The sequence below is a fragment of the Acanthochromis polyacanthus genome, chromosome 24, assembly GCF_021347895.1.
Source record: "Acanthochromis polyacanthus isolate Apoly-LR-REF ecotype Palm Island chromosome 24, KAUST_Apoly_ChrSc, whole genome shotgun sequence".
NCBI lineage: Eukaryota > Metazoa > Chordata > Actinopteri > Pomacentridae > Acanthochromis > Acanthochromis polyacanthus.
In genome coordinates, this window is record NC_067136.1 from 3673769 (window position 1) to 3687414 (window position 13646).

General features: G+C 41.7%; 1 protein-coding gene and 1 long non-coding RNA gene across 2 annotated transcripts; both read left to right on the plus strand.

Annotated features, from left to right (window-relative positions):
• The first annotated feature begins 2556 nt into the window (after positions 1–2556).
• LOC127532736 (asialoglycoprotein receptor 2-like) lies at positions 2557–11133 on the plus strand. The gene is made up of 3 exons (XM_051944773.1): positions 2557–2915; positions 10847–11054; positions 11101–11133. The coding sequence occupies exons 1-3, from the start codon at positions 2566–2568 to the stop codon at positions 11131–11133; spliced, it is 591 nt and encodes a 196-aa protein (XP_051800733.1). The 5' UTR covers positions 2557–2565.
• Positions 11134–11207: 74 nt separating this feature from the next.
• Positions 11208–12243, plus strand: LOC127532689 (uncharacterized). Its single transcript, XR_007940275.1, has 3 exons — positions 11208–11250; positions 11342–11433; positions 11550–12243. It is a non-coding gene; the product is annotated as an uncharacterized LOC127532689 (long non-coding RNA).
• The last annotated feature ends 1403 nt before the right edge of the window (positions 12244–13646 follow it).

The window sequence follows — 13646 nt, forward strand, 5'->3', positions numbered from 1 at the left end:
GAAATATCAGTCTGCTGCTGATATGTTCTGTATGTTTACTCAGTACTACAGTTTGCATATGGAGGTTACTTTAAATGATGTATGCTGCTCATAGCCTCTGGTAAATTACTACAAGATAATGTCAAGTTGTTGAGGCTGGTTCTCTTGTTTTGTCATTGTTTGGGTATTTGTATTGGCCTAGTACTGCACATGTGTACAATGTTTGCATGCTTCACCTCTAGAGATGGTGAGAGTCACAAATATCTGTTATGTTGAGGTTCAGGGCTAAAACATGTGGAAACCACTGGTTCAGAAAATAACATGTCATTGTACAGTGTCGCCGCATCAACTGACGAGGAGCCTTTTAGAATGTACATCTAAAATACTGGTCTTTGGACTCCATCCATCCATCCATTCTCTATACACCGCTTTATCGTCACTAGGGTCACGGGGGGTGCTGGAGTTTATCTCAGCTGACTCGGGCGAAGGCAGGGGACACCCTGGACAGGTCGCCAGTCTGTCGCGGGGTGTCTTTGGACTCATTTTAGTTTTTTTTGTTTTGTTTTTTAATTTTCTTGCCTATTCAAGTAACCCGACAGGGAACCACCTGTCTCTTCATGCGAGCAAACTGGTTGCATCAGGTGAGGACATGTGGATTTACATCTGGTTTGCATTGATCAACAAAGCACAGAACCACAATTAACGACCTGAAGTGGACTGTTTTGTTACACACGATCACAGTTCCCTTCACTTGGACCACTTTCTGCCATGCAACATTTTCCATAACTGTGGTTGAATGACGATTTAACTTTGTCCTGTGAAGAAAGACGACATAATGCAGAACACATTCACTACCACCACTAGTTACTGTGGTCAGCCTCCAAGTCCTCCCTACAATCAGCTGGTAAATTTGTGAGAATCCATCTCATTGACTTCAGTTCAGTATTCAATACCATCATCTATTGATAATTAAAAAGCTCCAACATCTCAATATCACCACCTATTTAAAAGACAGACTACAGGGTGTGTTCTCACTCCTTTCCTCTACATCCTGTACACTAATGTACATGGACAGATTATTGAACAGACCTACTGGACACAGGTCCATTACAATATACATCCCAGAATGAGACAGACAACAACCAGTCTGATGGAATGGGAAAAAAAGAAAAACCATGAAGAGACAAAATGCCAACAAGAGGATGCAAAATGATCAAAATCTGACACAAATGATGAGAATTAAATTCAAATGACCATATTCAAATGTAAAATTTGCTAAATGCACCAAATACATGAAGAAAATTGCATGGAAATCAACAAAAAATGATGTAAAATGACTATTAAGAAAGACAACATGATGCCAAACATCAGGAAGATGCAGTTGGAGACAAAACATTAATCACGACTTATTCCGCTGTGAGACTTTTACACATCAAAAGAGACAAATTGTTAAATAATCCTGAAATATCCTGCATCATCCTGAAATAAGAAGTTATTTAACAAATACCTAAATGCCATGACATGGGGCAGGGTGACGTGAGCGATGCTGTCAGCAGATGAAACACTCATTATGTTGCAAATGAAGGGATTAGAATTTGTTTTAAGAGGAAGAAGCAAGGTCAAGACAAGGAGAAGAGAGAGGAAAGGGGAAACATGAAGACATTACTGCAGCTGTAATCTGGACAATCGTTAAAATTCTAAGATTTAGATAAAGAGAGAAGAAGTGGAGAGTTTGGAGATGTCACCAGCCTGCAGACCAGGTAAGAAATATGTTTAAGAACATAAGAAAAGCAGAAGAAAATTGATTTTAGTCTCTTCAGTGCATACAATAGGACAACAGATCAGACCCAGGTAGTATTTTTCTGATAAGTTCAGAAACAAACAACATCTTGTGTAACTTCAGAATGCTGGCATGTGCTGACAGGTTCTGATGAATGTGTTTTATCCTCAGGTGTTAACGGGGCCTTGCTGTGCATCGTCCTTTTATCAGGTCAGTCTGCATGTGTAGGATTCATGGTAAAAGTTGTTCTGCTACACAAATAATATCTTTTAAAATGTTTTGACTTTCAACAGCTGCAAAAATGTGAAAGTAACTGCAAATATTTGTAAAATATATTTTGGAGCATTTAAATACAGTGAACCTGTATTTCTAGAATCACACGTTGTGACAAAACAAATTCGAAACATCTGATGTTTGATGTCTGTTCTTGACATCACTCTTTCCATTGACTTCTGAAGCAACTGTTGGATTTCTAACATGTTGGATGAAGAATCTGTCTCCTACCAACCCGATCATTTTACCAACTTTAATCATGTGATACATCTAAAGATAGAGACAATTAAAAGACAATGTAAATGAATACATGTTTCTAGTATACAAACATTTCAGCAGAACAAAATAGTGTAATAAGGAGAGAAAACCTCAGACATATGGATGATGTAAATAAAGCATGTTTGTTTAATTTACGACCATTTTCAGTCCACAGCAGTCATTGGTGTCCAACCTGTGGGTGTGTTTGATCCACATCTGTCTCATTTTTGTTTCTATATCCTATTTGTTTAGATTTCTATGTTACATTGTTCAGGATGATAAATGTGTCTTTTTCAGGGCTCTGTTCAGGCCTTCATCAGTACCAATTCATTGATGAACCAAAGACCTGGAGTGAAGCCCAACAGTACTGCAGAGAAAAGTTCACTGACCTGGCTACTGTGGACAACATGGAAGACGTGGATCAACTGATTGCAGCTGCTGGCAGTGGCTACAGTGGAAAAGTATGGATTGGCCTGTATGACAATTCTAGCAGCTGGGCGTGGTCGATGACAGATGATGGCTACTACGGAACCAACAATCAGCCCTTTCTCAAGTGGTACAGTGATCAACCAGGTGATCGCAGAGATGAGTGGAAGCTGTGTTCTATGGCAAAGGAAGGTCTATTGTATGATCTGCCATGCTCCTACCCACTCCCCTTTCTCTGCTACAACAATTCAAACGGTGAGTAAAACGTTACTTCTTGTGGTTTCTGTGATCCAGTAACATTTCGTGCATTTTCCAGACTGTGGTATAATTATTACTTCAAGTGTGTGTTTAGGCCCCAAAACAGAAAATGAACGGCAGCTTTGACTGTTTTATTTGTCTTGTAAAGATGTAGCTCACATGTGAAGATTTGACTCTTTTCTTCAGTTGATTTCATGCAGATTGAATTTTTAAAACTGTTTGTCAAAATAAATTGCTTTTGTGTGCAAATTAATCTGACTGAACTTTCAAAATTCTTGCCAGCTTCTTTTCCTCCAAGATATGTCTTTAAGTACTGGTGGACCCTGACATGGCAGGAAGCTCAGAGCTACTGCAGGAAGTTCCACTGGTCCAGAAGGCTGGACCAGGAAATATGGGTGTTTTCGTTGGTCTGTCTAGAAGAACCTGGTACTCTTGGTCAGATGGCACAGAGCATGAATTCAAAAACTGGTTGACTGGAAACATACCATATAACAGTGGAGACTGTGCTACCAGTTTGATCGGTGCTACTGATGCTGGAAAGTGGATCGAAGATCAGTGTGACCAAAAACTTCCTTTCATGTGCCACTACGGTGAGTTGTCTTCAAACAAACTCACACTGACTGTGCTGCACTGACACTCAAGTCTATTTTTCATGAATCTGTATTTCCATTTTGTCCACAGAGACAAAGCAGCTTCGGATCAAGCTGAGGGTTCTGAAATCCACAATGGACCTGAATGACCCCGCTGTGACGGAGGCCATCCAGAAACTGGTCAGTGTGAGATGAGATAGTTTCATGTTAACATTTAAATTTAAGAGGACATAAATCTGTAAGAACAACAAGAAGAATCAAAATCTTTTCTTTCTGCTCATGAACTTGTTTTTCAGCTGGAGAAGAAGCTGAAAGAGAAAGGGATCACAGCAGGGTTCAAACTTAGATGGGTTAAGAAGCCTGACAACACCATCTTTGAGGAAGAGAAGGAAGAGAAGGATGAACTGTAAACTGTATTTACAGGATATCTTTCATTTGTTTTACTTTGAAGGTTCATGTTTTAGGTTGACATGTTAGAGCCAACTCATAAATATCAAACTGTCATGTGAGACATTTATTGTTTTGGAGTAGAGCAGAGTAAATTGTTCAGAAAACTGAACAAATATCTTATTTATCCTGTTGCTGTGTTGATAAATTAATGGTAGGGCAGATTTACAGCTGATTTTATGCAACATACATGTGGAAATCTACACATTTAAACTCTGAAAACTTTCTCATGTGAAAATGTTGTAATGAACTGCAGAGACATCAGCGTATCCCTGTAAAGCTGGATTCATTTATAGAGCATGTTGTTGGATATTTCAGAGTGATGTGTGATGTATTAGGATTTAATATTGTAGCTTTGTAAGAAAATCTCTGAGGTCATGAGAGTTGTGAAGGAAAAATGACTCTTTCCCCTTTCTAAGGTCATAATGGCCTTTAGACAGACAGACACTGCAGGAGATCAGATATCGTCTATTGTGATGTGACTCAGCAGACCAGTTGTCTCCATGTTGGTCTGTAATCTAAATCTGACCTTCTCCCAACTCCAATATAAAGCCAAAGATCAGAGAGAATCCTCAGAAGTGCTGCTGGCATTGCTTGCATGTACTGCTGCTCTGTTGGTGTCACTTCTCCTGATATCAGTAAACATTACTCACAACCTAAGTCATCTGAGTCTCCAGTGTGTCTCTCTGGATCTGCCTCCACATCACTGAACTTCAGCAACAAGAGTCCAGTGAATATTCTTCATTGTGTGGTTTTTAAATATCTTCAGATCTGTAGCTGACTTGTATCTGTTCTTTGTGTTAAAACTGTATTTGCAACTGTAATCATCATAACCATTTCTGTTCATTATACTGGTTTGGTTTTCAATAAAGTTTTCTGACGATAAAAATTATAACCAGTTGTATCCTTTAAAATGTAAATATGACTTTTCAGTTTAATCTGAATCTTTATTTAAATATCCCGTCATGCATTAAACCCACAACTCTTTCTAAACCTGCTTCTGAACCAGCTGAGCTGCCACATGAGCTCTGACATGAAGGAAAATATTTACAATCAGTTATAATAAATAATAATAAAAATAATGAAATAGTCATGTGTGAAAATTAAAGTGTAGTTCACTTCACAGTGTCTGATTTGTATGAAGACTGAATTGATTGAAGACTTTTCCCCATGATCTCTTTGGTTTATGAAAAGGCAAAGAACATGTTCTGTGAAAAAATCCTTCATTTTGTAAAATTTCCGAAATTTCCCTCGATGTTGTCATGTAAGTCTGACCAGGTGAACTAAACTGACATCATCTGTGAGTTCAAGAGTAAATTCCACAAGTGTATCAAGATGAAATGTGAAGATTGAATTTGAACTAAACCTGGAATCATTTCTTGCAGTGTTCTGACTGCTCCACTTGGTGGCAATAAAGAACAAGAAAAATTAAAGCTGCAAGCAGTGATGGACGGGTCCTCGCATCCACGCTGGTCGGCGAATCCATGCACGTCCACCAGGTGGCACTGTAACTGAGAGTGTGTGCCGGCCTCGGAATCACATCTGGACCGGAGTTTAATCACATGTAAAATTTCAGCCAGATTGGAGCATGTTCAGACTAGTTATACAGCATTTCCTGCCCATCCACCACCAGGTGGCGCTGTAACTCAGAGTGTATTTCAAACAGTGGATGTGATGAGGGTTGAACTCTGATCACTCATGAAAAGTTTCAGGCTGATTTGATCATGTAGAGTCCAGTTATAGAGCATTTACTGTCCCTCCAACAGGTGGCGCTGCAACTGAGAGTGTCTGTTGGCCTGTAGATGTGATCAGGATTGGATTGTGATCACACATGGAAAGTTTGAGGCAGATTGGAGCATGCAGAGGAGAGCAATACAGCAGTTGTTGTTTCATGGCGAAGCATCAAAACTCTGATGGTCGCCATGGCCACGCCATTTGGCTTCTGGTTAAACTTTTGATAACTTTTCATCACCAAGTCCTGCTGTGTGGACTGACAAAATTTCAGGTCTCCTGGAATTATCCCCATGAGGTATTAACTCTCAAAAATGAGAAAAATCATCAAAAATCTCACAATTAATCCAAGATGGCCGACTTCCTGTTGGGTTTAGGACATGGCTCCAAGAGGCTTTTTTGTGCGTCCTGATGTGCTCTATAAGCCTCCCAAATTTCATGGATGTCGGTGAAACGTGCTGGGAGGGCTGTTTGTTAAAAATACTGTAGGGGGCGCTATAGCATGTGCAGTGCCGAGATGCACACGGTGTCGTTCCTTGGGTCGATGGTGATGTGTGTGGTAATTTTTCGTGAGCATTGGAGTATTTCTAACCTGTCAAACAGCACTTTGTTTTGCATGGCGATATTTGGTTGCTACGGCAACAGCGTTGCATGAAATGTCACACCCTTGACAGTGTGGGATTGTCAAGAGGTGAAGACATGACTGACCAATTTCCAGCATGATATCACCAAGTTTGGGGCCATTGTAGCTGAAAATATAAGGCCTTAAACTTACTATTACCAACAGGTGGCGCTATGACTTTTTCAGAATTTATGAGTGTGGATGTGTTCAGACTGGACCTGATGTCCATCATGTGAAGTTTGGGGCAGATTGGATCTTGTTCAGCTGAGATATGAATCGTTAAATTTCATGGCGAAACATCGAAATTGGTTTGGCCGCCACAGACACGCCCTTTGATGACAAGTCACCATTTTCACTGAGATGCATCATCAATGTGTTCAGCCTGTTGTCACCGCATTTGAAGTGAATATGATCAACCGGGTAACAATAGGGCATGAAAGTGTAAAAGATGTCTATTTCCTGAAACCACAAGGTGGCGCTATGACTGTCAATGAATATCCCTATGTGGATGACATCAGGACAGGACTGTCATCATACATGTAAAGTTTCAGGCAGATTGGAGCATGTTGAGAAGAATTAGACACCACTTCCTGTTTCATGGCGAAGGATCAGTTTTTTGAGGCTCCGCCATGGCCATACCTTTTGGCTTCTGGTTGAGTTTTTGATAACTTTTCATCGAAAAGGTCTGGTGCATGTACTGGCCAAATTTCAGTTCTCTCAGACTTACCCCCTAGGAGCTATTAATTTTTGACAAATGTACAGTAAATTCAAGATGACCGACTTCCTGTTGGGTTTAGGGCGTGGCTGTGATTGACTTTTTGGTGTGTCCTGATGTGGTGCATATGCCCACCAAATATTGTAGCTGTAAATGAAACACTGTGGAAGTTGGCCTAATGACCACTTTTCAATTTTGCAGGTGGCGCTATAGAGCCATTTTGCCACACACATGCGCAACTCCCATAAAATACCAAATTTTTCGCCAGTCCTGATGTGCACGCCAAATTTCACGCGTTTTGGGATATGATAAGGCTGCCAAAAAGGCAATTCATTTCCCGAAGAGCTATTAAGTTTGAAAAATTTACAGCAAATTCAAGATAGCCGACTTCCTGTTGGGTTTAGGGCGTGGCTGTAATTTACTTTTTGGTGTGTCCTGATGTGGTGCATATGCCCACCAAATATTGTAGCTGTTCGTGAAACATTGTGGCAGTTGGCCTAATGACTACTTTTTCAAGTTTGCAGGTGGTGCTATAGAGCCATTTTGCCACGTGCATACGCAACTCCCATGAAATATCAAATTTTTCGCCAGTCCTGATGTGCATGCCAAATTTCACGCATTTTGGAGTATGATAAGGCTGCCAAAAAGCCAATTTACTTTCCGGGAGAAAAAAGAAAAAAAAAATAGGGTTTCAATAGGGTCCGAGGCACCGCTGGTGCCTTGGACAGTCGGTGCCCTTGCACCGCCTGTCCTCGGCACCCTCGGTGCTCGGACCCTAATAATAATAATAAACCCGAGGGTTTCAATAGGGTCCTAGGCACCGCTGGTGCCTTGGACAGTCGGTGCCTTTGCACCGCCTGTCCTTCGCACCCTCGGTGCTCGGACCCTAATAAATCCTAGGGTTTCAATAGGGTCCTAGGCACCGCTGGTGCCTTGGACAGTCGGTGCCCTTGCACCGCCTGTCCTTCACACCCTCGGTGCTCGGACCCTAATAATAATAAACCCTAGGGTTTCAATAGGGTCCTAGGCACCGCTGGTGCCTTGGACAGTCGGTGTCCTTGCACCGCCTGTCCTTCGCACCCTCGGTGCTCGGACCCCAATAATAATAATAATAACAATGATAATAATAAACCCTAGGGTTTCAATAGGGTCCTAGGCACCGCTGGTGCCTTGGACAGTCGGTGCCCTTGCACCGCCTGTCCTTCGCACCCTCGGTGCTCGGACCCTAATAATAAACCCTAGGGTTCCAATAGGGTCCTTGGCACCGCTGGTGCCTTGGACAGTCGGTGCCCTTGCACCGCCTGTCCTCGGCACCCTCGGTGCTCGGACCCTAATAATAAACCCTAGGGTTTCAATAGGGTCCTCGGCACCGCTGGTGCCTTGGACAGTCGGTGCCCTTGCACCGCCTGTCCTTCGCACCCTCGGTGCTCGGACCCCAATAATAATAATAATAACAATAATAATAATAAACCCTAGGGTTTCAATAGGGTCCTTGGCACCGCTGGTGCCTTGGACAGTCGGTGCCCTTGCACCGCCTGTCCTCGGCACCCTCGGTGCTCGGACCCTAATAATAAACCCAAGGGTTTCAATGGGGTCCTAGGCACCGCTGGTGCCTTGGACAGTCGGTGCCCTTGCACCGCCTGTCCTTCGCACCCTCGGTGCTCGGACCCCAATAATAATAATAATAACAATAATAATAATAAACCCTAGGGTTTCAATAGGGTCCTTGGCACCGCTGGTGCCTTGGACAGTCGGTGCCCTTGCACCGCCTGTCCTCGGCACCCTCGGTGCTCGGACCCTAATAATAAACCCAAGGGTTTCAATGGGGTCCTAGGCACCGCTGGTGCCTTGGACAGTCGGTGCCCTTGCACCGCCTGTCCTCGGCACCCTCGGTGCTCGGACCCTAATAATAAACCCTAGGGTTTCAATAGGATCCTATTCACCGCTGGTGCCTTGAACAGTCGGTGCCCTTGCACCGCCTGTCCTTCGCACCCTCGGTGCTCGGACCCTAACAAACACGTCTGATCCTGTAATGAGTGGAAACACTCCATCCTGTTTCTCTGACAGGTCAAGGAAGGACATAGATTCAGTTTGTCTTGAAATAAAACTGTCACAGGTTTGTGGAGAACCCAGATGCAGACACTAACGAGGTGGAGGAGATCAGAGACTTAGTGAAGAAGGTGTTTAATGATGAAACTGAATTCCAAGGTGTGCTTGGTTGTCTGTGTGTGTGTGTGTTCCTGTTTTGGACTGGAGACCTGTCCAGGTGTCCCCTGTCTTCGTCATAAGTTAGCTAGAATAGACTCCAGCCCTCCTGGAACTTCACAGAGGAGAAGGCGATGGATAATGTTATACACTCGGACAGAAAGGGACTCAAAGCGTGCATGAGTTTAAAGTCCTTTTAAGATGCTCTCTCTTCAGATACAGACACAGAAACGATACAGACACATTCACCTTACTGCTATCAGACTTCCTACTCCGTCCACTACTCGATGTATGCATGCCTGTACGTCGCACCCCCAGTAAAGGACCCCCTGTAGCTAACCTGTGTGCCTGTCTAAATTTCTAGTGGCGAATCAAAGCTGGAGCTTCATGTCCACACCTGTTGCAATTTACTTCAGTGAAGAATGACAACATAAAAACAAGCCAAATGACAATAACAAATATCAACCAAATAATATTAATATTAAATAAAGATAAGGGGGGTGTCCGTGTTTCTGCATAATATTACTGTTCGTACCACAATAAATATTGAATGGAATTGCAAGATACTGGATTTGGATCACTTTCTGCCTAGTAACATTTTGCAGAACTATCCTGTGATTAGACAACTATTTAAATTCACCTTGTGAAGACAGACGACATAATGTGGAACACTTTCTTTACCACCACTAGTTACTGCTGTCTGCCTTCAAGTGCATGGCTGTTGTTGGGGACAGTCTGAAGGACAGATTGAAGACAAAATTTTCTTGTGGGCCCATTCCAGACAGCAGTAATGGAGATGGAACCTGCCAGGAAGCCAGTGACAGAAATGGAGCCCCTCTGGAGGCTAGACACAAGGCCAGCAGCATTAGTGAAGCAGCCCAGTGGCAAGACAGAGCCCAATCCAGAAGCAGGGGGAGCACCAGCTGACTCTTGTGGTGCCCTGGTCTGGAACCTGGTCTAGCACTAGTATGCCCAGGATTTTCTGAACTCCTTTAGCCAAGAGGATGCTTGGAGGCTTTGGAGGCCAGACTGTTTGGGAGAGGGAGGCACAACTGAGGACTGTAAACTCTATTGCTCAACTGATTGCAGCTGCTGGCAGTGGCTACAGTCGAAAAGTATGGATTGGCCTGTATGATAATTCTAGCAGCTGGGCGTGGTCGATGACAGATGATGGCTACTACGGAACCAACAATCAGTCTTTACTCTGGTGGTACAGTGGTGGACCAAATCAACGCAGAGATGAGTGGAAGCTGTGCACTATTGTATTTAAAGATCTATTGTATGAATGGTTATGCTCCTTGCAACGCCCATTTGTCTGCTATGACAATTCAAACAGTGAGTACAGCATTACTTGCTTTGGTTTTTGTGATCCAGTAACACGCAGTGCATTTTCCAGACTGTGGTATAATTATTACTTCAAGTGTGTGTTTAGGCCGCAAAACAGAAAATGAACGGCAGCTTTGACTGTTTCATTTGTCTTGTAAAGATGTAACTCATGTGAAGATTTGATTCTTTTCTTAATTTGATTTCATGCATACTGGATGTTTAAAACTGTTGATCAGAATAAATTACTTTTGTGTGCAAATTAATCTGACTGAACTTTCAAAATTCTTGCCAGCTTCTTCTCCTCCAACATATGTCTTTAAGGCCTGGAGGAACCTGACGTGGGAGGAAGCTCAGAGCTACTGCAGGAAGTTCCACACAGACCTGGCCTCCATCAGGAATGAAGAAGAGAAGACACTGGTCCAGAAGGCCATAACAGGAAATCACGTTGCTTTCATTGGTCTTTCCAGAAGAACCTGGTACTCTTGGTCAGACGGCACAGAGCATGAATTCAAAACCTGGTTGACGAGAAAAATAATATACAAAAATAGAGACTGTGCTACCAGTTTGATCGGTGATACTGATGCTGGAAAGTGGATCGAAGATCAGTGTGACCAAAAACTTCCTTTCATGTGCCACTACGGTGAGTTGTCTTCAAACAAACTCACACTGACTGTGCTGCACTGACACTCAAGTCTATTTTTCATGAATCTGTATTTCCATTTTGTCCACAGAGAAAAAGCAGCAGCTTCGGATCAAGCTGAGGGTTCTGAAATCCACAATGGACCTGAATGACCCCGCTGTGACGGAGGCCATCCAGAAACTGGTCAGTGTGAGATGAGATAGTTTCATGTTAACATTTAAATTTAAAAGGACATAAATCTGTAAGAACAAGAAGAAGAATACATTTTTTTTCTTTCTGCTCATGAACTTGTTTTTCAGCTGGAGAAGAAGCTGAAAGAGAAAGGGATCACAGCAGGGTTCAAACTTAGATGGGTTAAGAAGCCTGACAACACCATCTTTGAGGAAGAGAAGGAAGAGAAGGATGAACTGTAAACTGTATTTACAGGATATCTTTCATTTGTTTTACTTTGAAGGTTCATGTTTTAGGTTGACATGTTAGAGCCAACTAATAAATATCAAACTGTCATGTGAGACATTTATTGTTTTGGAGTAGAGCAGAGTCAATTGTTCAGAAAACTGAACAAATATCTTATTTATCCTGTTGCTGTGTTGATAAATTCATGGTAGGGCAGATTTACAGCTGATTTTATGCAACATACATGTGGAAATCTACACATTTAAACTGTGAAAACTTTCTCATGTGAAAATGTTGTAATGAACTGCAGAGACATCAGCGTATCCCTGTAAAGCTGGATTCATTTATAGAGCATGTTGTTGGATATTTCAGAGTGATGTGTGATGTATTAGGATTTAATATTGTAGCTTTGTAAGAAAATCTCTGAGGTCATGAGAGTTGTGAAGGAAAAATGACTCTTTCCCCTTTCTAAGGTCATAATGGCCTTTAGACAGACAGACACTGCAGGAGATCAGATATCGTCTATTGTGATGTGACTAAGCAGACCAGTTGTCTCCATATTGGTCTGTAATCTCAATCTGACCTTCTCCCAACTCCAATATAAAGCCAAAGATCAGAGAGAATCCTCAGAAGTGATGCTGGCATTGCTTGCATGTACTGCTGCTCTGTTGGTGTCACTTCTCCTGATATCAGTAAACATTACTCACAACCTAAGTCATCTGAGTCTCCAGTGTGTCTCTCTGGATCTGCCTCCACATCACTGAACTTCAGCAACAAGAGTCCAGTGAATATTCTTCATTGTGTGGTTTTTAAATATCTTCAGATCTGTAGCTGACTTGTATCTGTTCTTTGTGTTAAAACTCTATTTGCAACTGTAATCATCATAACGATTTCTGTTCATTATACTGGTTTGGTTTTCAATAAAGTTTTCTGACAATAACAAAAATTATCACCAGTTGTATCCTTTAAAATGTAAATGTGACTTTTCAGTTTAATCTGAATCTTTATTTAAATATCCAGTCATGCTTTAAACCCACAACTCTTTCTAAACCTGCTTCTGAACCAGCTGAGCTGCTACATGAGCTCTGACATGAAGGAAAATATTTAGTCAAATATAATAAATAATAATAAAAATAATGAAATATTCATGTGTGAAAATTAAAGTGTAGTTTACTTCAAAGTTAACAGTCAAATTTGTATGAAGACTGAATCGATTGAAGACTTTCCCACATCATCTTTTTGGTTTATTAAAAGGCAAAGAACATATTCTGTGAAAAAATCCTTCATTTTGTAAAATTTCCTAAATTTCCCTCTATGTTGTCGTGCAAGTCTAACAAGGTGAACTAAACTGACATCATCTGTGAGTTAAAGAGTAAATTCCACAAGTGTGTCAAGATGAAATGTGAAGGTTGAATTTGAACTGAACCTGGGATCATTTCTTGCAGTGTTCTGACTGCTCCACTTGGTGGCAATAAAGAACAAGAAAAACAAACACCTCTGATCCTGTAATGAGTGGAAACACTCCATCCTGTTTCTCTGACAGGTCAAGGAAGGACATAGATTCAGTTTGTCTTGAAACAAAACTGTCAGAGGTTTGTGGAGAACCCAGATGTAGAAACTAATGAGGAGGAGGAGATCAAAGACTTAGTGAAGAATGTGTTTAATGATGAAAAATGAATTCCAAGGTGTGCTTGGTTGTGTGTGTGTGTGTGTGTGTGTGTGTGTGTGTGTGTGTGTGTGTGTGTGTGTGTGTGTGTGTGTGTGTGTGTGTGTGTGTGTGTGTGTGTTCCTGTTTTGGACTGGAGACCAAGATCCTAGGCCTAGATTCGGTATATATCTTTACGTTGAAATGCGGTATATATTTAAACGTCTAAATCACGGCTATATTTATACTATTCTGAATATCGCTCTATGACTGTCATAATTATATTCGTTCAGTATTTGGAGATTAGCTATGCACCTTACCATTGTTGAAATAAATAGTTGTAGAATAATTGATT

Bases quoted from the DNA above. Each gene is read 5' to 3' on its own strand.
- LOC127532736 (XM_051944773.1), top strand. From the start codon at position 2,566: ATGATAAATGTGTCTTTTTCAGGGCTCTGTTCAGGCCTTCATCAGTAC. The intron at 2,916-10,846 runs GTATGATCTGCC...ACTGTTGATCAG, and splicing joins ATGGCAAAGGAAGGTCTATT to AATAAATTACTTTTGTGTGC. The intron at 11,055-11,100 runs GTTGCTTTCATT...ACTCTTGGTCAG, and splicing joins AGGCCATAACAGGAAATCAC to ACGGCACAGAGCATGAATTC.